Genomic DNA, 27,453 nt, shown 5'->3' with positions numbered 1-27,453 from the left:
AAAAAAGAAATATTCTAGTTTTTTTTCCCTGTATAATCCCATCGTCTAGCTTCTGATGAAATATTTGGTTACAAATGAGATACAAATTATGTTTTAGAATTTTCAAATCCAATAGCAAAGGAGTGATTATTTCATCATTTGCCTAAAATATCGAAATGAGGATGGAAAATAACAAATAAAGATTATTATATCAACAATTTAAAAAGTTGCACCCAAGTACTCGCAATAACCAAATGGACAACAGGTTTATGAAAGAAGAAATGTAGGTAGCATATTAAATCATTGACCAAATTCGTCCACAGAAGCACGGATCATTTGTCATTTTTGCTTAAACATAATCCAGGATTTGAAAAAAAGGGGGTGGGTAGTGTAAGTAGGCAGGAGGTATGTGACCCCGTAAACGGATTCCAGAGATTTTGTAGGTTAAAAATGAAAACTGTTTATAGCAATCTAATTGAAATAACCAAATCTAATGTCCCTATTTTTATATATAGAAAATCTGTAGTGGACTCGGAACAAAAGTTTGTTTTTAATTAGATCGCCTTCAAAGTAGATAATTATATTTTGCAAAGAAGACACCAGTTTATCATGAATATAATACACGAAAAAGGGGAAAGTGCCATTCCTTGATTTCAAAAGAAAAAAAAGTGGGGATGGGGGCAACAAGTGAGTCGTTCCGGACTTTTAGGAGGAGGGGAAGTAATGAAATTGCCACAGTATAAAATTATTATTTTTCGTTTCCATTAAAGCGGACAAAACCTTATAATTGTAAAGTATAATTATTTGAATAATTTTCAATTTCTTCTCAAAATTGCATACAATTGAGACAGAAATGGCTGAACTTTGCTCGATGATTCTGAAGAACTGTATACATGTACACAGCTAGGTGTGCATATCCGACCCCAAATAAATTTTCACCAAAATGCTTTCATATTTGAAACAGGTAAGTATCAAATAAGAGAACAACTAAAATTAAAAATAATTTTTTTTACAAATGTAAAAATTACCTGTTTTAACCAGTCAAAAAAATCTTTAAATTCATTAATTATCATATGGACATAAATGAGCAATTTTTGAGAAATACAATGCAAAATACATAGAATAATGCATGTGCCTTAGCAAATACAGACTTATTTGTACCAGAGGTATAAAAAATAGCACGAACAGATTCCCAATGATATATTAGCACCTTAATACAATGTCATTATTTACTTCCAATATAAATATCAGCTGAAGTTAAGAAATGTATTGAGGGATCTCATTAAATATTGCATACGCTTCCCGTACGTATAATGTTTTGATCAATATTAAATGCACCTTAATACAAACATAATCTTCAGAACATTAAAAGTGAAAATGTCACCATATCTTATTTTTGTGTGTGTATGTATTGTGGGAGGAGTTTATTCCTTTTGTCAGACTTATGTTAACCGCCTCTGTCGGGAGGGGATGGCAGGAGAAGCCTGGGGCTGAAGCCTCGTATCCTCAAAGGACCTGTTTGTGTAGATGTTCTCGTCATTTCCCCCCTCTTCAATGTAGATGTTCTTCTCCATCATCGGTTGTCTATCAGGTCGTTCAACTGTAAAAACAATATGTACAGATTTAAATAAAAATATATACCGAGAAATCAAGCTTCATAGAAAGAAAACATTGATTCAGTAATAGATACATGTACGCCATGGTGTGGATTTTGAATTTACCGGATGTCATGTTGTATGTCGCCCGCGTGGTGCAGTAGTTAGAGCGTCTGCTCTAGAGTCGCGAAGTAAGGAGTTGATCCTTACGTCACGGGTTCGAATCCCAATATTGGAGGTGGAGATCGGTCCTTCGGATGATAGGATATAAACCGAGGTCCCGTGTCGCAGTTGGTGCTGGCACGAAAAAATATCCATCACTGTTCAATGGCCCTCAGCGCCTAGCATAGGACAAAATTTGCAGCTTTCCACCGGCAAGTGGTGGCGTCTTCATAGTGACATATGAGTGAAACATTCTCGAGGGGAACGTTAAACAACATACAATCAATCATGAATTTTTTAGGAACTCTCGATAAACTAAAAATTTACACAATGACACCTACACCGCGAATAAAAGCATATTTACCTGTCGTCACGCGCTTCCGCCTTATCACAAATACAGTTATCAAAATAGCTATCGCCGCTACAACCAAAATAGCTAGAACGGTAATCACTCCTATAGCAGTAGTCGACAGGGCTGCTCCCTCGTCAGACGACTGTCGTAAAGAGAAGATAACATCCCTGGAGTTACAGGGGTACCTCTGTACCGCCATACGAAGCAGACTATCCACTGCCGGCATGTTCTGTTCGTACATAATCTTATTCATGGCCATGACGTCAGTAATGATTGTGACAGATATCCCAGAAGACATCACGCGAGTATTCCGGAACTTCAGCCCTTCAATTTCGTCAGTGAGCATCAGATAGTTTTGGATGTAGTCCTGGTCCACCACACATCCCCTCTGGTTTGGTTCAAAGTCTACCACCTTTCTGTAATTTGTTACGGAGAAAGGCTTTTCAAGTTCTTGGAAAACTTTATCAAAATTTGACACGTTGTATTGTGTTGGAACAACTCGTAAATATGGGTACGTTTGGATTTGGTTTTCGCTGTGTCTAAGATCCCATTCCTCTGCATCTGTGTTTTGGGGTTGGGCCTCTACAAGAGCACTAGGACATCCTCTTATCAGCAAGCTAGAGACTTTATCTGCGAAGTCAGCTACCCCTTTCACGTACACTTGGATTGCGGAGAGGTACATTTCTGGAAAAGTGATGTCCATTATATATACATTTCCAGAGGTAGGTCTTCTGATAATGTTTTGTAACGTCTGAAAGTCTGGACTGTTTCTATCAATGTATTCCACCGTATACTGGTTTGCTTGATAAGTCTTTTTGGTCCTAATTGTGACCGTGGTTATCATGACATCAACGCCAAAAGACACGAAGTAACGGTTTTCAAAATTATTATAAACGCCAAGTCTGCCATTGTCGGGGAAAACTATACCATTGCAGTCTGCAAGAAAAAATACGAAAAATTCTATTAAAAATGACATAAAGTATACCTTAAAATTTTCAAATGCAGGAGATAAGGGTACGAGCTGCGGAGCACATGTATATTGCAACATAAGCAAGGAAGCCAACAATTAATAAGTTGAAGACATAGCATTGAGGTCAGACGACACATTCCTCAAATATATGTTTTCTCTGATTTCTACATTGTTTTTAAAATGTTTATAAATATAAGTACACCAATAAGTGTGATATAGGCCATTCAGAAGATTACCCATAAGGGTTATAAGAAATATATACTGAGCACAATAAATTTAGCAACTGTTTTTCCATAGGTATAGTTTTAAAAATATTTTTCGCAATTGTTTTATTTTGTTTCTACTTAAAATCAATATAAAAAAAGGTAACAAAACACGCACTTCTTTGTTAACTTGACGCCCAGAAACCGCATCGTCCAACGTTGTGACAATTCAACAATACAAAATATTACGCTCGAACGCACATGGTCCTGGAAATATTTCTACTTGAAAAACCCTTCGAGCACGCTTGAAAAAGAAAACCGGTAAAAAAATTGCAAAAATGTCAAATAGGGAAACATCTAGGACTTTTCAAAAATGAACGTCGAACGACTATAGAGATACTACGCCTGTTGCTCACAAAAGAAATGTCGCTGAACACTTTCTTGTGCATTCGTTCACTATATGTTGACTTTTAAACTGATCCCGGACCACCTGACATGTTAGTAATTGTCAGCGCTCAGAACCTCCCCAAAAAACGACGGTTAGGCAAGATCATTGACCTGTAACAACGTCGAGACGTAACCGTTTCATGGCTGCTTCTAAAGTTGCTGACGAATTCTGCCGTGCAATTGGACTGGGATTATTATGACAATGTGTAAAAAAACCCAGCTAGGTTTAGCATATCTTCGAGCTTGAAAATCTCTCACAGCAAAACCACTAACTCAACGTCATCGACAGTCCTGCCTCGCATGGGCAATGCACGACACACAAGCTGTCCTTCAGCAGAATGATGTTAAGATCTTTGATTGGTTTGCGAGATCGATTGCCAGATTTGTCACCAATTGAACACATTCTTGGTCGTCGTTTAAGACATCGATATCACGTCAACAACGTAGCAGAGCTGACCCTTGTCCTGCAGCAGGAGTGGAACCAGATTACCTTGCTTTAGATACAAACCTTATAAGGAGCATGAAACGCCGTTGTGTTGTTGTTATTGCTGCAACTGGAGGCCTTACACAATATTGAAACTTAATCTGACTTTTCAAATCCGTATCTGTGATCAGTTTTACGATATTTCTTACAAAACAGCATACAATTGCCGATAGAATTTGCCGTATTTTGTTATGTAATGACAAGCTCATATCACATTTTAATTGTAAGTGCTGTGTCTATCTTTTTCATTTTATTTTATAATAACTATCTTAAATTGCTAAACTCATTTTGCTCAGTATATATGACCATGTGGTATCTTGTCCAAATGCATGGTAATTATAAGGTACCCTAATTTTTTGTGAGGAAACTTGTATAAGTACCTACACTTCAATAACAAATTCTTAGAAAAAATTATATATTTTTAAGGAATGTGTCGTCTGACCTTAATCAGAACATGTGAGAACAATTTGTTATTCATATTTAAAAAAAAATTTCACCTCTTTTGGCTTTGTGCGGCACCGGTCCTTTTTCTTTTATTGTGACCTTTCCGTTTTTGTTTGACAGTAAGTGGGACACTGGTTGACCCCAGAATGACTTTCTGTCCACGGCTGACACGACCTCCATAAAGACCGTGTCCCGGCGTCTAACCACGCTCCCCGCCGGATGTGTTTTACTATGGAAGGAGAACTGTGCAGGGTAGATGTCAATTTCTGAAAGAAAGCACTTCAATGTTTTTTTATTCCATTTTTTGTTGAAACGGTGTTGATGAAATAGGTGGAGATAACAAACAGTACTGAAGCTCAAAGTCCATTAAACCTTACAAAATAGGAGCAAACTGGGACCTTTAAAGAGGTGGGATCAGGTGCATAGTAAATATTAGTTACATTACTGTCACAAAGCGAATTTCTCAGAGAGAGAGAGAGAGAGAGAGAGAGAGAGAGAGAGAGATGTACTAAATAAAGGCTAATAAAAAGTCATTTAGTAATATATTCTTGTTACAGTCAAGGATATACATGTAGATACTCTATCAAACGCACATAAATGTTGAAAAATAAACATACATGCACCGAGTAAAAAGATGGATGTCAACATGAATCATTTCTTGTAAATATACTATTCACCACAACCACTAATACTTTTTGGTATATAGAACACAGGCACTTGTTTCGGAAATGAATTTTTAACTCATAGTATAATGGGTTAAAAATTTCTTTCCGAAACAAGTGCCTGTGATTTAGAATGTTGGAAAATTCCGAATTCGGAGGAGCAAATAAAAAAAAGAAGATGTGATTGTGAAACACTGATGCCCCGTATGACAGCTTATGGCTAGGGTTTGAAAGACAAACTCCAAGGTCAAACGTGTTGGCATCCAAAGGAAGGTCTTGTCATAAGAAATAATCTTTTTAAAAAAATGAAAGCCCTAGTCCTAACTGCTCAAAAAAGTATGGTCAAGTTTAAAAGTTTTTTTTAATTGGGTCAAACTCAAGGGTCAAGGTCAAAATATATCTATACGTATTAAAAGGCTTGACACAAATAAATCACATATTAAGTATGAAAGCTTAGCAAGTAGTTTTTAAAATTCATGGCCAAGGTTAAAGGTCGGATTTTTTTTGGTAAAAATGAGCGAAACTCAAGGCCAAGAGGTCAAATAAGGCTTCGCCCGTTATGCAAATTATTCCATATTTAAATTTCCCACTATCGTTGATGCCCTGGCATACTATACTTTAACTAGACAGTGATTCCCCAAGTCAGTTTTCATTTATTTAGCAATGATACATAATACCACGCAATTCATGGGCTAAACAAATGAGGTACTAGTATAAGGTATAAAACAGACGTACAGACAAACATGCACGCACCGGGTAATTTAATCCTCTAGTATAGTGTTGCACTGCTTGACAGGTAAAAAAGAATGCAAATTTATACATGTATACCGTATATACTCGCCTATAAGTCGGTATTATTTCTTGAGGTTAATTTGGAGGGATTTTCCATTGACCCGCTTATAAGTCGGTACAACTTTTTTGCCAGAATCGTTTGACATTTTTAATCAATGCAATGATGATTTAGTTGTCTTTATTAATATTTTTTCCAAATAACGCCGATATTTAATTTTAAATCATTAAACAAATAAGTAATGCACACTTAATATAAAAATAAAACTAATAAAATAATTTGATACTTGTACGATATGTAAAATTTTTGAATGCATTAACGATTATACATATATATGCTTTGTTCTTCAGTAATCCTTGGAAATATATATGAAGTGCTACATTTCACTTTCCAGAAAAATACCAATATCTGTATGACTCGCCTATAAGTCGGACATAGAGTTTTGGACTAAAATTTAACTCCCAAAAATCCGACTTATATGCGAGTATATACGGTAGTTCGAAATTCTGAGAAAGATGAACATGCAATTTAAAAAGGCATACCAACTGGTTTCCTTTCTGTTGTCCTCATATCAAACTTGTATTCGTATCCGATACAACTTAAGCCGGTTGCTATGTATCTAAGAATTTGACGACCCTGTCCAATTAATATCTGAATCCCTTTGATTGGTTCAGTTCCTCTGCCCTTTAAGTGGAAATAAAAATGATTGTTCATTTTAATTGTTACAACTTCTTTTTTTAAGCAACAAAGCGACAGAACTATGCACAAGTACAAGCTAGTTCAGAGGATCTTTGTCCCACAATTTAGGAAAAGAAAACCACGCGCGAATATAGAGGTGGGGATGAAAGAGGATCTTTTTTATTTAATATTCCGTTTCTGCTTAATATTCCGTTTCTGTTTGATATCTCACTAAGACTGTGTGGTTTTCCAGTGAAATTTTATGCCATAACTCCCTATTGCCCAAGTAAAACCCTTTTTATTTTGAGGCCAATAGGTTAAAGGCCAAGTTCGTAAATTTGGAAATTCTGTGTGTGTGTAAAACTTTCATTTTCAGGCAATGTATGAATTTCAAGATTTCGTAATGAAATTGTATACCATAACTCGCTATGGCCCCGCCTGCCTTTCTTAAAGAGCCACATTCTACACCCTCCTAGATCTGCACAGTCATGCTTTTTATTTTTCCTTAAGTGGGGGGACACAAATTCTCTGAATAAGCTTGTTGTTTCCCACTTGATGCGATATTCATGAGGAGAATGTTCTGAGTTTGACCAAATTTTGAAATTGAAATGAAGTGCAAAATTTTAGAAATTTTTTTTTTAAAATATTGGTCAATCCCGATCGAAATTAAACAAGTAAAATAAACAAGAGGCACATGGGCTTTATAGGTCACCTGAATATCATGTAACAATTTAACTTTCCAACAATTGAATTTGGTTCGTGTTTTAAACCAGAGGCCATGAAATTCACAATTTTGAAAGAGGCAACATTCATGATTATACACTTAGCATGCTTACTCTAGTTACTTTATACCCAGAGGTAGATCAGAGTAACAGAGAAAATGCACTTCCACTTCGTAACCATTTGTGCACCCCACCCCACAGAAGCCAATGACCCTGAGGCCACATATTTCAAAATTTTGGAAATTTTATCAAAGAAAGTGGGCGCTTTAGATGGCGAATCGGCAGGAATAGTGGCTCATAAAAAGAATAAAAAAATATCATTGATTTATACATATTTTTCTAAACCTAGCCAATGACTGTGTTGTAGGTGAATGTAAAATGGGCAAATATTAAGTTACATATGTTTGATTTTATTTGAATATGCACCTGAATATAGCCGTACGAGTCAAATTATGCAAAAATGGACCCTTTTATAGCCATTTTTCATTAATTTTGTTGTTTCTGGGTTTTCTCTCCATAACTTTTAAATGCGTTCTCAGTGTATTTTTAACCGTAAAATTTATTCCAGTTGTTTAAAAAATTGAGAGATGACCCAGAAATACCAAAATCTAACTTTTTCCCATTTATTATTTGGTAGAAAATTGACAAAGTCCAATTGTATAGGACTTTGGCTTTAAATAGTTATTTAAATACTAACTACGTGTAGTGTACAGCGGTAGCTACATTGGTTTGTCGCTGGATTCAAGCCATATCGAAGCAGCATTTTAGGTTCGAATACGGTTATTATATTTTATTTATTTTTTTCTTTTTGCTTGAAATCTTTAAATTGGTTGTAAAAAAAATTCTCCTTGAATAAAGTTCCAAATTATGTTTTATAAATTATTTTACATTGATTGTTTTATTTTTCAATGTGTTCATATTTTGTCATTTATAGTGCTATCAAAATAGAAATAAACATACATGAACTTGTACATGTAACTACAAAGTAACACCAGATGAAAAAATATTGAATACTTATTTTTAAAAAACTAGCAACTTCGATCCTTCTGTTACATTCAATATTTCAGTGCATTTGAAAACTGAGCACAAAAATTATTCAGTGGTAGACTTCTATTATATTCTATGAAATATATCCAGCATAGATAATTTATCTTTCATGACACCTTTTAATTGAATAAAAATATTTACAAATAAACAAACATAAGACAGAATCAATCCATTCTCATGAAGTTTCTAGGTTCATTGTATAAGATACTGTAGAATATGTATTAAAACTACATGGTGCTTGGACATTTAAATCAGAATTGATTCCTGCCGAATGCCCATCTAGTGCGCCCACTTTCTTTGTTATTTCATCATAAATAGTTGATTAATACTAAACAGCAGATTTCAAAGCCATTAATTTATTTTCAGAATATGTAACACCCCCCCACCCCGATACCTCTGACCCAGGAGCCATGAAAATGACCATTTTGCTGAATGCACCTTTCTTCGTCATAAATATATAAACCTAGATTATTGGCATATTACCCAGGGACAAAGGAAAAGATTTTCAAAGAATTAATGTATATGCACTATATAATCAAAAGATCTATCTCCCCTTTACACCAAATAGCTAAACCCCTCACCCTGGGGCCATGAAATTCACAAATTTGGTTGAGGCACTCTTGCTCATTATAACTATATACTAATTAGTTTATTAAATACCAAGGAGCAGAGAGGAAGATTTTCAAATATAAATGTATTTTCACTATATGAATGTATACAGCACCGCCCTTACACCAGAACCCCTGAACCTGTGGCCATAAAATTCACAAACTTTAATACCTATTCGCCCAACCCCCGGGGTCATAATTTGAACAATTTAGAATCTACACTACCCCCCAGGATGCTTCCACATAAGTTTCAGCTTTTCTGGCCCAGTGGTTCTTGAGAAGAAGATTTTCAACGATTTTTCCTATATATTTCTATGTAAAACTTTGATTCCCCATTGTGGGCCCGCCCAACCCCAGGGGTCATGATTTGAACAATTTAGAATCTATACTACCCCAGGATGCTTCCACATAAGTTTCAGCTTTTCTGGCCCAGTGGTTCTTGAGAAGAAAATTTTTAATGACCCCACCCTATTTTTGTCTTTTCTTGATTATCTACCCTTGTAATGGGAATTGGACCTTCATTTTAACAATTTGAATTCCCCTTTACCCAAGGATATTTTGTACCAAGTTTGGTCAAAATTGGTCATGTGGTTCTTGAAAGAAGTCGAAAATGTGAAAAGTTTACAGACGGACAGCTAGACGGACGGACGACGGACAAAATGTGACCAGAAAAGCTTACTTGAGCCTTAGGCTCAGGTGAACTAAAAATCGGGCTATTTTTAAACATATTTCTAAACATATAACAGATGACATTAAGTTATCTATATTCTGCAAATTCAAATAGGGCGAATTATTCTTTTGGCGAGTTGTCTTAGGAGCAAACTCTCTCACTCGGAGCTCCTCGGGTGGCTCGTACCTCAAACACTAACGGAGTGTATCCGAGTCAGCCGAGGATTGCCGATTGAAACTCTCTAGCATTCTCGCGCATGCGTAGCCTGATAGCATGGCATCCGGTTTAACCTCGCTTATATATTTTCTGCGTGGATCTCAAGGTCCACGCAATAATCGTAATGAAAGTACACACCATAAATCTGACACGTTCAAATTGACCGATATCTTTGTCGGCAAAGGCTCCATGATGCCAGTAATACCCGTATCCACGTTTACATAGGTTGTCCATTTCAAACTTTGCAGTCCCTGCTGTCCCCTCCAGATTCACTTGATATTGTGAAGGATTGTTTCTTCCAGAACAGCTTATCCTCAAACTTATCAAATAGGACCGATCTAAAATTGAAGGCGAAGAAATTAAAAAAAATATTGTTAGTATTAAACTTAAATTTTTGATATATATAAAAAAAAATAATGTAGAAATTCTACAACTTGGAAAATACTAGCATATATCAAAATAAAAAGTGTATGAAATAAATGATACTTATATTTGTTTTAAAGCATTCACTTAATGTATGTAAGCATGGTGATAAAACGATACAAACTTAAAGAATAAAAACAGAATATGATGACATAAGTTTTACCTTTTTCCAATCTTAGGAAGACGGAGAAATCAGTGATATCCCCTGGAGCTGAAAATCTTTGAAAAGAAATTCAACTTTTGAGAAAAGTAACGATTTTTTTCCCCCAGAAACTTTTTAAATTTCACATTTTTGTGAAGAGCAGTAAACTGTTAACACTGAGTATATTTGTATTAAGGAAAATGACGCAGAATCTATATACAGTGGCGCCTCATTTATCCGGACGCTTTGGTTCCCAGGCAAATTGTCCGGATAAGTGAAGCGTCCGGATATCTGAATTCTATTGATTTCTCTTCCAGGTACACTGTATTGGCATTGTGACTCTTTCATATAAAGAATGATAAATGCTATCATATAGAAATAATAATTGAATTTCTTAAACACTATATATTTAGTATACAGCAGCATTACTTTTACACTTTTTTTCAAATATAATAAATATTTTTCAAGCAATATACGAAATGCCAACTCGCGCTCGATCTAGACATGGTTGTAGCTGGTCAGCAGAATGACAAACATTGGATATAACGCAGCTTATATGGGCAGATTATTATTTCATTTCCCAGCTTAGTTTTTACTTTCTACTTCCTATAAATTGATGAACATAGCCAAGCAAATTCTCTCATTTACACCCAAGCGAGCTGTCAGTATCGAGTCCAATTTTAATTTGAACAATCATCCACGCTAAATCTGACATAATAAAAATTCACGCAGTAATTCATTGATTGTCTAAAATTATTTAAATTTGATTGAATGTTTTACTTTTTTTTTTCGATGATAACTGCCACCAATCTACAGATGAAAATTACAATACCGATTTGTGAATGCATGTGTGTAGACTATGAAACTATGTCGTCCCGTCTATAACAGTGTATAAATAGAAAAATATTTAAAACCAGATCTGTACTAAAATTATAAATATCTCGCGGATAACAAATAACTGAATAGAAAATTGTTTTCTGTTACCAACACAGTTAATTGTTTATTTTCATTTGCGTATTAATCTTTCGTATATTATGACCATATCCACTTAGCATGCTTAACGTGTACACTAATCATCGTAAGTCATTCATAACAGGTCACAGGTGTAAAAACAATCAATCCGGCTAGTGTTTTGATAACAATTATCACTCAGTTCAGGCGTGAATATTGACAAGAATTGAAGTACAAATTAAAATTTACCGTCCGGATAAATGAACCAATTTATAACGTAAAAATACATTTTGTAGTAAAAAAGAGCCGTCCGGATACGGAACGCGGAATTCCGGATAAATGAGTCAAAATTACGTTGAAAAAATCCGTTCCCGAGAAAAATCGTGCGGAAGGTGAAGCGTCCGGATATCTGGCGTCCGGATATCTGAAGGTCCACTGTATGTATATTTTATAATCATGAAATCTTCAGGCTTCAATGAGGTTATCTAAAGGAGTTTGATTTAATGTGTCTGAAATTGAAATCCATAAAATAAAACATACTTTCGCCCGTCCTGTCTTTTATAGGCAGTTTCAAGTTTACTTGCTGAGGCTTTGTTCACATCATCAATAAATAATCTTCCAGTAAACAGATTTTCTCCCTTGAAAAGATGCATATCAATTGATTGTTTCATGATTCTGCGAAAATTGAAAAAAAAAATGAATGTTTCTTTTATTTTCTCTTCACAAAACTCGCCACAAAAATGTCTGACTAACCATATTGACCACTTAACCTTTTAGTGTGTACAAATTTTTATTCCTTTAAACTTTCTATGATATGAGTGCATAATTTCAAGTGATTTTTGGGGATTTAGTAACTTAGTGATAACTCAGAGCTTGAATATGCACGTCGTGCTATTTTATGTAATCATATTTTTGTTTGCCTACGTATTGCTTGCGGACGTAATGTAGAAAATGGACTTTTATTTTCAGACTGATTTAATTTAAACATTGTATACCCTTAGCCGATATTTGTTGGCAGACATTTGTAGCAGTGACTTTCCATTGACAACATCAAGTCAAGAATTGTGAAACAAATTTTGAAAAAAAAAATTGAACAAACCTCCACCGACACAAGTTTGAAGCTCTGACCATACACCAACGAAGTTCCAAGTGTCGTGGAATCGTCATCTCCAGACTTGATTTGAAAGAGCCCGTCATAATTAGTGATACTGTTGACTGTTAGAAAATGAACAAGATCTATAAAGTATTTAATGTGATTTCCAAGCAATAAGTAGAGTTTTTATGGATTTACAAATACTTAATACAAGTTCCTGAGTGGGAATAAGATATGAAGTATCCCTACGCTCCGAACTATTTTAGCGAAAGTAAAATATAAACAACTGGCTACGGCAGAGATCGTGACCTGCATGTATGTGTATTGAACGTCGATCGCAGGCAAGGGAGAGAACAGAACAGTATACACTAAAACAAAACAGAACAAGAGGCCCAGGGGCCACAGCGCTCACCTGAGCACATCGGGCTTGAATTTACTACCCCCCCCCCCTTCCAGGCGTTCGTCATTTCAACAAACTAGAATCTACACTACCTGAAGATGATTCCATATAAATATCACTAATCATAGCTTTGAAATACTTGAAAAGCAGATTTTAAAAGGTTTCCCTACATATCCCCATGTAAAACTTAGTCGGCCATTTTGGCCCCACCCTATCCCCAGGGCCGGAGGTCATGATTTGAACAAACTTGAATCTACACTACCTGAGGATGATTCCACATGAGTTTCATCTTTCCTGGCCCAGTGATAATTGAGAAGGATTTTTAAAGATATTTCCAATATATTCCTATGTAAAACTTGGGTCGGCCATTTGGGCCCTACCCTTGCCCCGGGGGTCATGATTTGAACAAACTTGAATCTACAATACCTGAGGATGATTCCATATGAGATTCATCTTTCCTGGCCCAGTGGTTCTGGAGAAGAAGATTTTTAAAGATTTTTCCTATATATTCCTATGTAAAACTTGGGTCGGCCATTTTGGCCCCACCCTTGCCCCGGGGGTAATTATTTTGACAAACTTGAATCTACACTACCTGAGGATGATTCCACGTGAGTTTCATCTTTCTTGGCCCAGTGGTTCTGGAGAAGATTTTTAAATATTTTTCATATATATTCCTATGTAAAACTTGGGTCGGCCATTTTGGCCCCACCCTTGCCCCGGAGGTCATGATTTGAACAAACTTGAATCTACACTACCTGAGGATGATTCCACATGAGATTCATCTTTCCTGGCCCAGTGGTTCTGGAGAAGAAGATTTTTAAAGATTTTTCCTATATATTCCTATGTAAAACTTGGGTCGGCCATTTTGGCCCCACCCTTGCCCCGGGGGTCATGATTTGAACAAACTTGAATCTACACTACCTGAGGATGATTCCACATGAGTTTCATCTTTCCTGGCCCAGTGGTTCTGGAGAAGAAGATTTTTAAAGATTTTTCCTATATATTCCTATGTAAAATTGGGTCGGCCATTTTGGCCCCACCCTTGCCCCGGGGGTCATTATTTTGACAAACTTGAATCTACACTACCTGAGGATGATTCCACGTGAGTTTCATCTTTCCTGGCCCAGTGGTTCTGGAGAAGAAGATTTTTAAAGATTTTTCCTATATATTCCTATGTAAAACTTGGGTCGGCCATTTTGGCCCCACCCTTGCCCCGGGGGTCATGATTTGAACAAACTTGAATCTACACTACCTGAGGATGATTCCACACGAGTTTCATCTTTCCTGTCCTAGTGGTTCTTGAGAAGAAGATTTTTAAAGATTTTTGCTATATATTCCTATGTAAAACTTGGATCGGCCATTTTGGCCCCACCCTTGCCCCGGGGGTCATGATTTGAACAAACTTGAATCTACACTACCTGAGGATGATTCCACATGAGTTTCATCTTTCCTAGCCCAGTGGTTCTGGAGAAGAAGATTTTTAAAGATTTTTCCTATATATTCCTATGTAAAACTTGGGTCGGCCATTTTGGCCCCACCCTTGCCCCGGGGGTCATGATTTGAACAAACTTGAATCTACACTACCTGAGGATGATTCCACGTGAGTTTCATCTTTCCTGGCCCAGTGGTTCTGGTTATCACAAAAGCGAAGTTATTTTCACCCCTCTGTTTTTTTATTCATTAAACAAAAAAAATCTATTTAGAGAGTGATAACATCGTCCCTATTTTATAATTCCGATTGGTGGTATCACTGTTGAAAAAGGTGAAAAATAGCGGCGCATTTGTACGCTGCATGCTATTGACCACTTCATCGAATACTCTGTCGGAACTCCTCTAGAATTTACGATACCGCATATTAAAAATACGCAAAACAGCTGGACATCTAATCTATGTCATACTAAAGATGTTGGAGATGAATTAATGTTAATATTTAGACCATTTTCATTGTCAAAAGATTGATCCATACTGTAAATACAGACATACATGTATATTTTAGAGCTATTAATCTAGTTTACATATTTAATTTATACATGTAATTAAGTTATTATTCTGTGGTTTCTATTTTAATAATAAAGAATTCACAAAGAAAGAAATAATGATATATAAGGAATTTGAAAATAAACTCTGAAGAGGATGTCACAAAGTCTAATATGTTAAAACTTTGGATGATAAAAACGAATTATTTGTTTTCTAGCTAGACATTTATATGCCTTGTGACTGGAAAAAAATCAAACAATATATTTTTTTAGATATACCTTTCTGTCTCTTTTAGCATTCTGAAGATTTTTTTTTTACTTAGGTTAAATACATCATTGACATGAATATAATTTTGCAAAGTTTAAATAATGATCGATGTGCACTATAAGAGGACTACATAGATTTTAAAAACTTCTAAGCGGCATCTCCCTAAATTTGGTCCCTGAGATAACAAATTTGTTTTCCTGTATTTACCGGTCTGAGAAACCTGTAAATAATTTTTCCTATATTTTAAAAACATATTTATCTTCAGTCGTGGAAGAAGCATTCATTTCAATAAAAGGTGAAATATTCCTTTTAAAAAAGGAGGATTAACAGGAATTAAAACAGAATGTTGCTTTTCAAATATCGCCAGTGGTATTTCCGTGATATTTATAATTTTTAATTATTATGATATGTTTTTGTCCTCTCGTTACACTTATGCTAAGTATTTGATACTTATATTTTTAAAACATTAGAGTTATAAATAGATTTTGATTGGTGGAGGAAATCCATCACTAGGGTAAGATCACGAATCCCCTAATCCACTATTTGGGATGTAAAATTTTAGAATGCAATATTACCTTTCTTTAAATTGTCTAAACAGGCCTGCTTTGGCGAGAAAATAGCAAACTTAAGAGAAGATTTTTTTGTCTTAAATGCTAAATGTTGTCTTCTGGCTCCGGGGCCATAAGATTTGATGATCTCACTTCTGATCCTAATTTCACTTTTACCTTAGGAATTACTAGTATTAGTGAAAAAGTGATACTGAGATCAAGAGTAAGCTCATCAAAGTTTTATGGCCCCGAAGCCTGGAATATCAAAAGTATACGACACATTATTCATATCTGTATGCCAAATATTCTTTTGTTAGCATTTCTGTATTTGTATAACTGCATGAGTATCGCCAAATCCCCATAATCCGTCAGTACTCTAAATCCATCCCTTTCCGGAAACTCCGCGCAGTTTGTAAATGAGTGCGAATGTGACGTAATTTATGCATGCAGAAAACCTACAATCAAATTCAAAGCTATAATAACAGTTAAGTTACAAAATGCGTCATAACAAATAAAATTTACACTAATTTAATTATTGATTTCATATTTTATGTGAAATCAGTAAGCACCTTTTCCCCTGTGTGATATTTGATCGAAACCCCCGACAGGTGCGTCTACATGCTCAGCTTCCCTGTCAGCCATTTTTATGAAGGTCTATTACAAAGGTTCAACATGACACACCATGATGAGTACTTAATTTTTTAAATTTATTTATTTATTTTTTTTTGCATACAATTGCCCGAATGTACTATGTGTTGTGATCGCGTTAGCGCGACATTTTTACATATAAAATACGTTACTTTAACAGTATTTGTGTATGCCTTTTTAAAAATGCAATTTATTAATACTATTTGAAATCTTGAAAACAATTTCTCGTGTTTAAGATTCAAGAAAAGGGTATAAAAAGTTAAACTATGGGAAAAAATTCTTCAATATGTTGTAGAGGACCCTGGTGCCTGAGTTAGGGGACAAAATGACACTGGCAGGATACACGTTATATTTAGTGGTTTTATAAAATCCCAGTAGCTGTACTTTTCCGATTATATCATTAAAAATAATGTTCATCTTTATTACTGTGTAACAAGAAACAAATCAAAATATAATTGGAAGAGAAATGCGAGGTGTTTTCCGCTTATGGTGAGGGGTACTTAGGAATAACTAGTTCAGTTTTTATACATCAAATAAGTTAAAAATGCATTTGTCGTGTTGCTCACTTTTTTCTTGCCAATGATTTTCATTGGGATATCTCCTAGTTAAGTTTTTGTATATGCCAGTTACTTGGTGGTGAATTTCACATTTTACTGGAAGACGTCACCTCGATTCAGTACTTTCAGTACTTTGATTTCTTATATACCGGTATTTATGACGCAATAAGATTTTATTTACATTTCAAATTAAATATCTTATTTTGTTAATTTTTTCTTGCAATAATGATACGTTCATCTATATGTTATCCAGAAAATGAGTGCACTTCAATACATACATTTATAAATTGTACATGTTAATGTTACTGTAGTATCTCAAATTATTGTAACAATTCTTGACACTTTCTTCTTCAAAAGCTGCTGTTACTTTTGAGCGATATGTATCTTTTGGACAAGGATATCAATACAAGGTTGATTTCATTTAATTATATTATGCAAGAATTCATTTTAAGTACATTTGTCACAATTAGCTTATTTTAATTTACGCTAAGTACGCAACATTTTGCAAAAAGGTAGATTAAGATATTGTGTTGTATAGACGATAGATGTTTAGCCCTGTTCCCTTTCCCCCCTCCATACCTTGCACAAGTGGTTTCGTGACTGTCCCATATAAGTATCCCGTGGAGGTGGACAAAGCCAAATATTTCCTGGAATTTATGTTCCGAAGAGTGACAAAATCACCGAACCTGAAAATTAACCACCAAAACACTGTGAGAGGCAATATCATATGTTTGAATAAGGATTTAATAGTAAGCTTCACGAAGACTAAGGGTAAATGTTCTCTTAAAAAGTGAGTACATTTTACAAACATTTATTCCCGTATAAACAACCAACTGAAGTATTTTATTGTGAAATTTCATTAAAAGGATCGCAATAAACAAAGTCCAATATGATTCAGAGATATACATACATCTATATATTGTTATTCTTTCAAATGGAATAAAGTTATGATAATAATGCCATTTATCTTTGACACATTGCATATAACTCGATAGATAACAATATATCCGCACCTTTTGCAGAAGCATTAATTATTAAAAAAAATATTCTGGTGATGTATTTGTACAGAGTTTCTTACTTTATACCATCATCAGCACTTTCGACTTCCTCGGCCTGTCGTTTACGTCGTGACGTAAGAGTCGTAGAAGCGCCGTCTGGTGGGTTACACAGGGAGGGAGATGCCGTCTCCTTACAGTAAGTATACAGTGCCCGACGTAAACATTGACGTCTTTCAAATAAACCTAAAATTAAAGATTATATTCCCCATCTTTTTAGTATTCAAATTTGGATGATTTTTTTTTCCAGTTTAAAATATGTGCATTCCATAAATTGGTAAGCATTAAATGACTACGTAAGCATTGGTTCTGCACAGGTAATTTTTTATCAAAATCAACTCTGGATATTTTCCTCGAAACAACATACTGCTCATTTAAAACACTTCATGATTTTGTCACACACACATTAAATTTTATCAATTTAGATTTTCTCCAAAAAAATATATCAGGGCAAAAAAAGTACACAAAGCATGAGCAAAGAAAAGCATAATTTATATCCTTTAAGATAACTAAACAACCAAATGGAAAGCTTAATATTACACTCAAAATACTTTAAGCATGTTATGGTATATATACCATAAGTAATATCTTTAAAGTATCCAGGCTTCAAGAGCGTCTCAATGGAGGTCAGCCTGTACTGAATCGGTACCGGTTTCTCATCTGCAGATCTCGCCCATTCTCGTAAACTCTCGGTACTTCCGGAAGAAAAATCCCCGGATGGTGGATTCCCACCGATATAATATTCATATTGTTCTTTGTTGGTATTTTGTACACGCTCTTTTGACTCCTCTTTGGAGCCAACCCCCACACTGAATCCCCCACCGCCCGAGGCACCGAATCCGCTGAAGGAGGCTTGTGCAGCTACCTAGGAATATAGCTTGCTAAAATATAATCTCTTTCAAGCTTGGCTAAAAACAACATCTTGCATATTTTCTCCAGCTGTAGTTACATACATGTTCTTATTAAGGTGTCTTACCTTCGCACTAATTCCTTCTGATTCCAGTTTTGAAAGGTCAGATTTGGCAAATGTAAGCTGTTGAACGGCTTTAGCCCCCATGACTACTTGGGTTGTATAATGAGTCCCAAACTCGCGTATAAAATTGAGGTACATTTCTTGCAATGATTCGTCCTCACAATTCTCCATAGGCAGCAACATAACAGCTTTCTCGAAGTATTCATTTACCTAGAGAAATCAGATAATTCATCGTATTGTGTATAAAATAATAATCATCTAATATCGTACTATTCCTTGATAAGCTAGATATTATTCTGAAAATTTCTCCCCGGAAAATGTACTAGCTATTCAATGTATTTTTTAAATAACAATAAAAAAGAAAAAAAAAAACAAAACAAAAAAGTTGCGAGTGTCCACCCTGCATTTGAATATTGCTCTCTAATTGCAAAATGTCTATAAAATATAAAATGTATTTCTTTTATGTCTAAATATTATTTTTTTGCTGAGCGGAGAAGCACTCAGCTATTAGAATTTCATTATAGAATACAAATTAGAAGATTTACATTCACAATTATTCAACAAAAAAAGGTTTTTACCTTAGACATTTTGGAGGTCTCGGACATCCTAGCTCTGTACGCCACAGCCCGGCTTACAATGCTTAAAGTAGTTGTCTCCCCTTTTTGAATTTCCCGCGTATTTTTTTGATAAGATGCACTGGCACTGAAACTGGCACTAACGCCCCAACCACCTCCAGCGGCATTAACCTTTAAAAAAAATAACGTAAATTATCTTAGTTTTTAATTATAGACACCGGCATTGGCAAGTTGTTAAATAAAGTTTTATATACAAAGACATCTTGTCAAAAGAGAGAAAAAATACAATTGATTTGACTATCGTAGAATCGAAAAACGAAAAATCAGATATACCGAGGCGTCCACACTCAGCATGCTTTTATAGTCCGACTCCGACTGCACTGAATAGAGAGAGGACCCAAACTTGGCGCTGTGAAAGAAAAAAATGTATGTTTGAAAAATCGATTTTTATACCCCCGGCTTGAAAAGCGGGAGGGTATATAGTAACCGTCCGTCCATCTGTACGTCCGTCTGTCCATCTGTACATCCGTCTGTCCATCTGTCTGGTACGCTTTGGGGTACCCATTGCTTATCCGAAACTTCTCTTATACCACTGAGTGTAATTTAATGAAACTTTCACAGAATCTTTATTACAAATTGCCATTGTACACCTCCTGTTTTACTTTTTGATCTGACACATATTTTGGGTTTCCCGGCCACAGCAAAACATGGACTTTGCGGGGGTATTATTTAGTGAGCTCATTGTTCACAAACCTTTGTTTTAGATTTCAGTACACATAATGCTAGTGCATATATATCATTAATATCTCGTCAGTGCTCGCAAAAAAATACTTGTTTCTGTTCTTTAATGATACAAATTTATAGATGGTTTTATTATACCCCCCGCTTGAAAAGTGGGAGGGTATATAGTAATCGGGATTTCCGTCCGTCTGTACGTCCGTCCGTCCGTCTGTTACGCTTTATCTCTTCTCCTCTTATACTACTGTGTGAAATTTAATGAAACTTTCACAGAATCCTTATTGCATATTGCCATTGTGCAACTCCTATTTTACTTTTTTATTCGACACGTATTTTAGGTTTCCCATAGCAAAGCATGGACATTTCCATTATATATTTACCTACGACGTCACATATAGAAGCTTCTGAATAACATTTGAAGGACGAGTTATTCCTCTTTACACATTACCGTAAAACAATACATAGCAACACATGGACATTATGGGAGGGCGGGGGTATCATTTAGTGAGCTCATTGCTCACAGTACCTCTAGTTTCAATTTATATAAGAGGAATTCAAGTAATAATAGTAATAATAATAATGAATGCATACAATTACCACATGTTTCTGGATATATCAATCAGTCAATCAATTAATCAATCAATAAATCGATTAATCAACCAATACCTTGATTCTGCAATGACGTCAACATTATCTGGAATCCGATATTCTCCGTCGGCAGTAAACTTGTGGGTGTAGGGTAATTCCATTATCGGGAGGCGAAATCCTTGATCCACCACTCCATCATCACTGAGGGGGTTCCCCTTGAATAAATCATAGCCACGACCTATGTATCCCAAGTTGTAGCGCGAAGTTGTGGCGATAAATGGAGTCTGGGCTTCATGAAAGGCTCTAAATGCTGGAAGGATAATGGTTGAAAATCGATATATTACTTACACGTTACGGTAAATATTCTTGATTTATAAATAAGAGTTAATTAAATCGATAAATAATTCTAATTCTTCAGAAAAAAACCGAATTAATTTTCTTCTATTGTTATATAATACACTGTATAATCAATTTAAAAACTAATTTTATGGGGGTGTTGTGGAATCAGCATGTCCATTTTTCTCATATGAATTGTATATTAAAACACGTCTGACATTAAAACTCAAAAACATTATTGAGTATTTTATATGTTTTTAAAGATGTTTGGTCAGTTTATAGCATATGTAATTTGATGGTCAGCCTTTTATTTTCAAAATTAATTTGGTATAGATTAAATTGTTAAGACTAATTAGATATTGTTTAGTATGATAGGCATTTGACAAGGTCTAACACAAGTTACACAACCAGTATAGAAATCTATCAATATTGTAATATTTGTTATAATTAATGCCTACACCACAGGGGATTGTTGAAAAAAATATTGTAAGGAATAGAAAAATCATTGAAATCTTAGAAACACTGTTGACATGATTTTTTTGCACTCTAAACTGTTAAATATTGTAATTTTTGGACGGGCATATCATGCTGTTGCATGACACTTTATTAATTAATTTAATTAATTTACCGATCAAGAGTTCTGAATTCTCCAGAGTTCTCTACTGAGTAAGATGTTTACATACGGTTTGTAATAACATTTATTTTCTCCCTCGTAAACTCTTCAGAAAATAAATCTTTTCATGACTAATTTGAAAAACGACAACAAATAGTTTAGGTTAGGTGCGTTCGTTACAAGATCGCATTTATAAATATATCAATAATCATAGATTTTGATGGCGAAATATGTAACAAAATATTAATTGACACCTTCATCAACAAGAAAACATAACTGTACATGTATATAATGATTACATACAATGCGTTGCATAGTTTTTAGGGCGGGGATGGGAAGGGAAATGTATGTCCTTGAAATCTTGTAACGAACTTCAAAAACACGCCTGGAACACTATTTATAGTAAGCGCCAAATCACTCGTGCATGCAAAAATTACTATGAATAGATCGGACATTTCCGTAAAACGAAACTCAAAAACGAAATGAAATTCATATATTTTTTATCATAGGTCCATTGCTAATTTCCTATTTCTCTCAACTTGCCATATTAATGAAGATTTTTTCTCTCATTTATAGTCTCGTTATGATATCATCTTAAATGAAGGAAAAGATTTAAGTGCCTATGATAACTTTATCGACTGTATATGTCATTGAGCTTCCTTGTCAAAAAGGATGTTTCTAAGTTTTAGCCGGAAGTCTTGTTTATATTTTCAAAATGAATTGAAATAAATGCAGACATTGTCCTTTGTAGTTTTTTCCTCTCCTAAAACACATACATTAACAAAATGATCTGATACCATTTTACTGAAAATCAAAACTAAGTCTGCATTGATTTGAAATTCAGGGAGAAAATACACTAAGAGTAAAAAATTATCTGGAGCTCTATAATCTCATCAAACATCCATCAACATAATAACATGTCAAATGCTTAAGGATAGATGATGCTAAAAAAACTTTTATATAAGGCATTTTAGTAATGTTTATATAAGTAAAGCTTACAAGATAAAATAGAAAGTTTAATCGAATAGATCTTCATTCAAAGTGTTTGCATTTAAAGTGTCAAAGTATCATAGCTATTGGTTTATAAAGTGACAAATTGTTGTATATGTGGTTTTAAGGTTTCTTCAAAGGTCAACATGTCTGAAATATTATTTTTACAATAGCTCCAAAACTATGTGTGATATAAAGTCAAAACATTTACAGTTTATAAATAAATAATTGATTAATAGAAAGAAAGTATCACTTGTTAGCAAATATTTTTAAAACGATATTTTTTTTAGAAAAATTGTATCAGAAAATGTGCATATTTAAAGAAAAAATGCACCTGCTTAATTCTGTCTCTTTTGTGAAAACCATCATTGCAGAAATAATATATGTTTATCATTGAAGGGCACGTTGGACGTGAATGGTCTCTGAAAGGCTGTTATTGAAAGCATGACATGTATAAAGACAAGACCCCTATAGAATTCGCCATATGCAATGTACTTTCACTTTCAAGTCTTAACATTTTGACAAAAAAAACGAGGAAAACAACTTTCCAGAGGCTATCCAAGTCCAACTTGCCTTTCATCAATTAACATTTTTTGATTCTGCAATGATGGTTTTCACTAAGCGCACTGAATTAATAAGGTGTATTTTTTGAAAATATATGCATTTTTTAAGAAGAATTTTTCTCAATTAATATTTTTTCCAAGTATTTCTTTATCAAGTGATTTCTTTCTGTTAATCAGTGAAAAATTTATAAACTGCATGTGTATAAAAGTTTTAACTTTATACCACACATAGTTTTGGGGCTGTTGTAAAAATAAATTTATGGACATGTTGACCTTTGACGAAACCTTAAGAGCCATATTCTCTGTAACCACTTATAAACAATTTTGTCACGCAAAGTTAGTTTTTAATGACAATGGAAACCACTTGAAGACATTTATGAAACATACTTTAAAAGTTTTAAATGAAAAATTGTATCCATGGAAACGGGTCATTTTAGTGAAGAATATGGGTATGTATTTCCATGGCAACAAAGGTGCATGGAAACCAAAAATGATATTTTTAATAAACTTGCGTCATTACAAGTCACTATATAAATTTCATAAAAATCTGTGACCATGCATGCCAACAGTCCAATACAATTTCTAAAGTCGTAACAAATGATGACTATTACTGAGTATGGTTGCAGAAAGGTATGATTTGGAACACCCTAGAAAATATAGGGCATAATAGATAAGAAAAAAACCTTTTGCTTCTCTTTGATCCGCCTCTTGTGCCTCTGCAGAAGCCAACTTCTCGGGAAGTCTCGCGTGAATACTAGCGTTCATCATTGTTGTTGACAGCTGTAGTTGCTGGAAACGAAATCCACTTACCAACTCTTCCAAAGAGACTGAAATTTATTTAAAAATCAGTTCAACAAGCACGGACAAGAAAATTTGACAATATAAGATAGAAGGTTTTAATAGGAACTAAATAACAAATAGAAGATAATTTTAATGTAACGATCTGCATTGTTACATTTTGACAAATTTTTATTCTTTACGCGATTTTTCAGTTTCAGTTAATTTTATTCATGGAACTATATAAAGGCTCATCAAATTATTTTCAGAATAATATGAATAAAGAGTATACAAAATAATGTATTTTCCAATTACATCTATATGATATACGTCATAGTTGGTTAATTTTAAGCATTTGAGAAATTGAGATACAAATTATCAAAAATCACAATTAGTAATGCAACATAAATGAATGTTACATCTGTTATAGCTTACGTTGAAAAAAGTATCACCATCTATCTTAAAATATCTTATGTATTTTAAAATAAACCCAGTCATATGGGGAAGCACATCTTCACTAGCCATGGGTTTCCGATCCAAAATCTCCTCTAGATTTCGGATGAAATAGAGAACAAACGCTTTTGTTTCGTAATATAACAACTTTTTTTAGCTCCATGTCAAAATTTAAATATTTCATAGAAACAAATATCCGATATCCTTTTACAGAAAACAAGTGTAATGAGTATGGAAAATTTGAAACAAGCAAGGAATTAGTTTTACTAATTTACTATAATGGGAATTTCCCTCCACGCTAATTAATGTGTTCAAATTTTAAAAATTCATGCATACAAGTGTACATTGACAGCTGCTTTTTCAATAAAAATGGAACGCGTAAATTTACTAACATTCTGATTATACACACAAGTACTATGAAGTTGACATAAAAATGCTCGAGTTTCTGATTGACAATATCTACATTTAGATATATCGACGACGCATTGCCAATTAACAATGGTAATTTCCATTCTTATGTCAATACGATATATCCTGGTGAGCTTGAGATAAAAGATACCACAGGATATGACACATCTGTTTCATATTTGGATATTTTTACTTTAAAAAACATTAATGATAAACTAACAACCAAGCTTTATGATAAACTGATGACTATTTTTCGTCAACTTTCCTTACTTATGCAGCAATATACAGACTGTACCTTTATCATCTGTATACTGAGTTTATATATATCAGTTAATTCGATATGCGGGAGTATGCTCTACGCATGAACAATTTCTTAAACGAGGTAAAATTGTGGACAAACAAGTTGATGAAACAATTTCAGCAGTTTCGTTTAAAGTCATCATCGTAAGTTCTATGGTCGATACAATGTCCTTGCAAATTAAACTTGCAAAATGATAAAATCAAATTAACCTGTTGATGCTATTCTTTTATCACATTGGCAATGGCTTATCCCGTTTTAAAAATCATTCATACGTAGATCAATCTTCTGTGTTTCGTATTTACTGGGAACATAACCCCTATATACATATGCAGGTAATAATGGTACAAAATTTTTTATACTCAATCAAAAACAGCTTGAAATTGAACAGTATTCATTCTTTACACCCCCCCCCCAAAGATTTCTTTTAAATTAATTATTAAATATTCATCATATTTTTTCTTTAAATAATATTTTCAATATAAAAAATGTTTTGGAGGGTTGAAGAACTCAAAAGTCGTTGACTTTTTGCTTAGACAAGATAGCAGTCTTCTTAAACTTCCGTGTTAGAAGAACACTTATACAAATAATCCGAGATCAGGTTAAATGTAAGTAGGAGGTGCTTCAATTTTAACCCTTCTATTCCATAACAGTACCAGTACGTGAGCTTTAATTCTAAACAGAGAAACCATTACGAGGATCACACGGAAAACCATGCTTAATGTTTAAGGAGGAATAGTTATACCAGATAAAATGATTACCGCTGATTCATTAGATCTTTTCAACGCAGGGAAAAAAGATGTTATTTTTTATATGTTATATGTTTTCTAAATGTTTTTGAAAACGAATTAAGTTATTGACAGTCAAGTTGATGTAACAAGAATATTAGAAGTCTCGTTTAAAGTCATCATTTCTTATGTTCTTTCAAATTGGTTAATACAATGACCCTGCAAGTAAATACAACCTATCTAAACCAAATACTAGTATTTAATGATTTAATGCCGTTTTTCAGACATAATGTTAGGCGATTATATTTACACACTGACTTGTCGACGGATTTTCCCATGAGAAGGAGCACACGACGGGTATGACAGGTGGGGAATGGATACTCAACCCTCATGGCACCTTATCCCACCTCTGATATTTTAGAGATTTGTGTTTCCTCTACTTTTAAAATATAAATTTTATGGACTTTTGAGTTTGAGAACTGTCCGTTATTACCATATATTTCCCTACTTTAAAAAAATGTGCTTGAGGACGTCTTCAAATTAATTCAACAGACTCCATTTTGAATATTAATATAACTCAGAGATGAACTAAACAATCTGACTGTGGTTGTAACTTGTTATAATACTATCTAAATCAAGCCTTTTCCTCTTTGAATCTTGTTTAAAGAAATCATATTGCAAATGGCAGCTTGAGGAACACAATTGTATTCGTCATAACAATAAAGGAAAAAAACCATATTTCCAATTCGTAACAAACTTGCATATATGCAATTAACGTGTTATGTTCGTTTTTATACAGATCATGTATATTCCCTGCACGAATTGTATGTCAGTCGGAAGTTAGTTGAATTGGCTACATCACAAAGTTGAATTAGCTATAATTTGATAAAGCATAAAACTATACTGTGTGCTATTTATAGAAAGATAATTATTTATACATGATTTAACTAAAATCTGTTTCAAATTTATCGAATGCTTTTGGTTAAAAAAGGCATATTATATACATGTATGTTAAATCACTTTGCAAAAGGAACATTCTTAGCAACAGATGATAATTATGATAATTACCATCAGGAAATTTTTAAATGAGGGGCAATTAAAACGATTAATATCAATATAGACAAAAAAACTTACGAGATGCATAACTAGTATTAATTGCCTGCAAAGTTACGTTCTCTAAAACTCCCATGAAAATAAATAGCGGAATTATGAATTGCCAAGTCATCGTTGTATTTAAGCCAGAGTCCAGCGACTAAATCATATTTATAAGCAGGGGATTTGCATTTTATATGTCGACTCGATACATTACGGAAAATTGTTATT

At 34.2% G+C, this 27,453-nt stretch overlaps 1 protein-coding gene across 1 annotated transcript; it reads right to left on the bottom strand.

Moving 5' to 3' along the window:
* Positions 1-27,453, bottom strand: LOC134263931 (uncharacterized). The gene is made up of 17 exons (XM_062746285.1): positions 27,265-27,453; positions 24,150-24,293; positions 21,043-21,274; positions 19,972-20,047; positions 19,642-19,809; positions 19,067-19,273; positions 18,667-18,955; positions 18,114-18,276; positions 17,615-17,721; positions 12,645-12,760; positions 12,086-12,183; positions 10,616-10,671; positions 10,168-10,367; positions 6,631-6,772; positions 4,690-4,902; positions 2,101-3,024; positions 1-1,579 (listed from the first exon to the last, which is right to left on the bottom strand). The coding sequence occupies exons 1-17, from the start codon at positions 27,353-27,355 to the stop codon at positions 1,422-1,424; spliced, it is 3,384 nt and encodes a 1,127-aa protein (XP_062602269.1). The 5' UTR covers positions 27,356-27,453; the 3' UTR covers positions 1-1,421.

This window comes from Saccostrea cucullata, unplaced genomic scaffold (genome assembly GCF_032062105.1).
Source record: "Saccostrea cucullata isolate Sc308-1 unplaced genomic scaffold, CSIRO_AGI_Scuc_v1 ctg2744, whole genome shotgun sequence".
NCBI classification, from domain to species: domain Eukaryota; kingdom Metazoa; phylum Mollusca; class Bivalvia; order Ostreida; family Ostreidae; genus Saccostrea; species Saccostrea cuccullata.
This window is presented reverse-complemented; position numbering and strand designations above follow the sequence as displayed.